Source organism: Asparagus officinalis, chromosome 8 (assembly GCF_001876935.1).
Source record: "Asparagus officinalis chromosome 8, Aspof.V1, whole genome shotgun sequence".
Taxonomy (NCBI): domain Eukaryota; kingdom Viridiplantae; phylum Streptophyta; class Magnoliopsida; order Asparagales; family Asparagaceae; genus Asparagus; species Asparagus officinalis.
In genome coordinates, this window is record NC_033801.1 from 3,060,575 (window position 1) to 3,063,406 (window position 2,832).

A 2,832-nucleotide genomic window follows, 5' to 3' on the forward strand; every position below is an offset into this window, starting at 1 on the left:
CGCACTTTTTGTCTCAGAATCCACCATCCACCCGCTCAAGCAGCAGCTCATCTCTGCAACTTAATGGTGGTTCCCTTGGGGATGAACTTCAGGAAGTCGAGCTCTGATCCCTAGCCATTTTATGCAATGATTGCAACGTATTAGCGGTGAATTTGAATCCCTCCAGAGAAGTCACGGCTGTTGTATAGAAGATTGGGTTTGAAGCAATATCACGGAAATCTACTACAATGATCTGCTACTTCTTCCAAAATGGGTTATGTACGATAGTTTGGGGTTGGATACCCGGGTTGTGTTCCTTAATATCAAGTTGGTGTCTTTTTAACATGAAAGCATGTCCGGCACCATTATACAGATAATTTTTTGATTTATTTATAAATACAAGAAATCGCGTATTGCTTCTTAAGGGGTGTACAAAGATCTTTGAAGGACAAAGGTGATTTACCCCTACCCTCTCGCAATGGAAGAACAAATAGCTCAGCTGTACACTTCTCCAAAACTATGGTAATGGTGCATTTAAGGACTCATTTTCATACTTCCGAATGTGAATTCTCAAACAGAAATTTCCATGTTCAAAGATGAACTTTTCATCACTGTCAATCCTTTGTTTTTGATGGGTCAAAGTTCTCTTTCTGCAAAATGCTGCTTTGGTGTTTGAATAAAGGGGCTGAAGTTAATCTTTGCTCGCATGGCCTGCATTGTTTGATCTACACAATATTTTGTTTTTAATCTCTTTTTTTATTGTATGTTCACCATCATCATTGTTGTTGTTGTTTCACTGGCCGAGTGCCACTTGGCTCTACTGTTCAGGTTTAGGCACCCTGGGATCTCTGGATTTGTTTGTTAAATCTTGTTGTTGCAGCAGAATGATGTTGGTAATTGATATAAGCAGAATTGAGTTTGGCACTTGATGCTCGCATCTTGATGTGATTCCTTAGAATCTGATTGATGTCATTTATAGTAGAGAAGGCAATGATGTAAAAAAGCGCATTTTTCTTAGGCAATTATATAAGTTTTTGTTCAGCAATCCTTGCATGTTTGGGTGCGATTGAATCAGGATTGTTTAGTTGGAATAACATCTAAGCCTCTAGGATTCGTTTATCCATCTATTTCTTTTGAGAGCAGGTTCTAACTTGGTGGTATTAGAATTTATACATCAAAAAAGGAAAAAAAAAAGTTCACTGTAATGCTAAATTAGCTCTTGCCCTCTCTAAGTAGGTTGATATTGATGAGTCTGCATAAATCAGAGGAGTTATCAGAAACTGAGAACTAGTTCCAACTTGCAAGTTGATTTTAGAACTAGTCCTCCAAATCATCGAAATTGCTATGAGGTCTGTTATTGACTGATTTCAAATTAATTCCTTCAATTAATTAAGAATAACAAAAGGAAAGAATTTATGTAAATGATGAAATCTCGGCTGTTATTCCATACATTGAACCTTTTGTGATTTATTCTCCAAAAAAAAAAAAAAGAGTTCCAACCACAATGTGGCAGCAATTTCAAGGATTCGAATGCCTAATTTCAAAGCATTATTAAACTTTGCAAGGGGCTAATACTGAAAAATGGGAATGCTTTACTGCACCGGATCCGGGTCTTCCCTCAAAATATCCACCAACCGCCTCCCACCCATCCTCCCCGGCCTAAATGGTTCTCACAAAAGCTGCTCATAAATATCGCGTCGCCTCGCCTCGCCTGCGATCCCGAACCTCGAACCAGCAAAGCTCCGTCATGGCCGACACCAACCCCGATGACCTCGACCAGCTGCTCGACAGTAAACGAACCCTCCCCTTCTCTCCCTCTCCTCGCACCCCCTCGTGACTCATCTTCTCTCTTCTCTTCGCAGGCGCTCTCGACGACTTCTCGACCCTCGATCTCTCCTCCCATCGAAGGTTCCGTCTCTTAACCCTAGCCCAGCCCCCTATGCTCTTCCTGTTGTTGACGATACTCTCTTCTGTTGTTCTCTTAGTGATGGAAACGGAAGGAGAGCAGAGAGCGGAGGCAGAGAGTGTCTGCGGCGACTAGGCTGAAAGAATCGCACGCGTCTGCGGCGCTGGAGGAGCTGAGGAGGCAGACGAGGGAGGCGGTGAAGGGGTTGGAGTCGGCCACTGCGGGGACAGCGCCGTCGAGGGGAGGATTCGGGTTTGAGAATGAAGGGATGGAGGATTTTGTTAAGCAATTCGAGGAGCTTGCCGGTTCTCAGGTTTTGATTCTTTGTTTTACTTTCGATTTGAGTGTTTTATTTTGGTTGAAAGGAATTAGCTTTGTAAAATACCAGCGTTTATTATCATGGACAAGATGGCGTGGAATTGAAAGATGTAGTTTCTTTCATGTAGTTGGTAAATGGAAAGACGGGTAAATATGTAGGCGTCTGAACAACTCAATTTCTGGCTGTGTTTATACAGGCAGATCTACAAGTATGGGACATGGCCGCAGGACACATCAATTTTGTAAAAGATAGGATAGGGGAACAACAACGTTGCATATAATTACATCCGCCCAGGGAAGAATATCCATTACTTTAGGCAATTTGCAGACCTTATTCTATTTAATTGATTCTTCGTGAAAATGATGCTATTAATTAAGGGCAATATCATCAGGTGTTTGATGCCACCTTCCGCACAATATCATTAATATTTCTTTCAATTTACAGTGAGAGTCCCTTTAATTGTTTCAATCTTTTGCTTTTGCTCTCTGGTTTTAACTTCTTTTCATTTGTGTAGATGGTCTTTTTATCTTTCTTTTTTTTCTCTTCTCTTTTTACTTTTTTCCCCTTATGCAGAAGGGGGGGTGAGCCCTTTCGTCAAACATAGAAAACAATTTTTAATGCCATGAGG

At 41.2% G+C, this 2,832-nt stretch overlaps 2 protein-coding genes across 2 annotated transcripts in view; both read left to right on the forward strand.

Moving 5' to 3' along the window:
• Positions 1-908, forward strand: part of LOC109819514 (protein transport protein SEC16B homolog) — a 10,894-nt gene extending 9,986 nt beyond the window's left edge. The window contains exon 15 of the mRNA XM_020385261.1: positions 860-908. Coding sequence (XP_020240850.1) covers positions 860-908 — 49 coding nt within the window. The remainder of the gene's footprint in view (positions 1-859) is intronic.
• LOC109822029 (peroxisome biogenesis protein 19-1-like) overlaps positions 1,615-2,832 on the forward strand; it is a 22,494-nt gene continuing 21,276 nt past the window's right edge. Inside the window, 4 exon segments of the mRNA XM_020388191.1 lie at positions 1,615-1,769; positions 1,842-1,887; positions 1,965-2,020; positions 2,023-2,198. Of these exon segments, the coding sequence (XP_020243780.1) occupies positions 1,643-1,769; positions 1,842-1,887; positions 1,965-2,020; positions 2,023-2,198 (405 nt within the window). The 5' untranslated portion in view covers positions 1,615-1,642.